General features: G+C 47.9%; 1 protein-coding gene across 1 annotated transcript in view; it reads right to left on the bottom strand.

Moving 5' to 3' along the window:
* Positions 1-556: 556 nt before the first annotated feature.
* PPTG_23895 (hypothetical protein) overlaps positions 557-827 on the bottom strand; it is a gene marked incomplete at both ends in the record, with an annotated part of 577 nt that continues 306 nt past the window's right edge. The window contains one exon of the mRNA XM_008913755.1: positions 557-787. Coding sequence (XP_008912003.1) covers positions 557-787 — 231 coding nt within the window. The remainder of the gene's footprint in view (positions 788-827) is intronic.

Below are 827 nucleotides of genomic sequence, written 5' to 3'. Positions count from 1 at the left end.
TACATGGTTTACGCGAAGGTCGAAGACAGCACTAGTCCAATCATTAAATTGTGATCAGTAACTGTGATTTTGGATTGGGATGTCAGAATAATTAATTAATGCAGTATTACTGGTGCCTTATTGCAGTGATCCCAGTCGACCTGGGAACAGATTCTTGCCCTGTAAGAAATTAAGGGAATACGTGAATAGAAAGAATCTCTTCCATTGGGATCATCATCCTTTACGTCAAGTTCGACATCAAACTTGGCGAACTCGACTCGGTTAGATATGTACAGACTGCAGGAAAAAAAAAAGCAACACGCTTTCGTTTTTCTTGATTACAAAGGGAAAAAAAAGCAACACGCTTTCGTTTTTCTTGATTACAAAGGGCTGCGAGGAAACCCTCTTCGTTTGCACTTCTCAAATCCCCCGCAAGCCACAAGCCACAAGCCACCCAGTTCCAAGCCCTACCATGCGCGTGCTCTACACCCTGCTATTGGCCGCTGCCACCGTCCTCATCATCACTGATTCATGTACTGCTCAGGCCTCGGCCACGCTTGCTTCATCTGGCGCAGTCCTACCAATAGACGGCGCCCAGGCGGTTGGTGTCGACAATCGATTTCTGCGTGACCATAAGGTTGGTGAGCAGGACGCGGATAGTGAAGAAGAGTATGAGGAGGATAACGAAGAGCGCGGCTTGGATCCAATGAAGATTGATGACCTGGCTGGAGCGATGAAGCTTGATGACTTGCTTGATCGAAGCAAACTGGAAGCCGCGATGACGGGTGATAAGGCGCACCAGGCGAACCTGTTCAATTCATGGCTCGCTGCACCCAAGCAACTCAAAT

The sequence above is a fragment of the Phytophthora parasitica genome (assembly GCF_000247585.1).
Source record: "Phytophthora parasitica INRA-310 unplaced genomic scaffold supercont2.55, whole genome shotgun sequence".
Lineage (NCBI taxonomy): Eukaryota > Oomycota > Peronosporomycetes > Peronosporales > Peronosporaceae > Phytophthora > Phytophthora nicotianae.
This window is presented reverse-complemented; position numbering and strand designations above follow the sequence as displayed.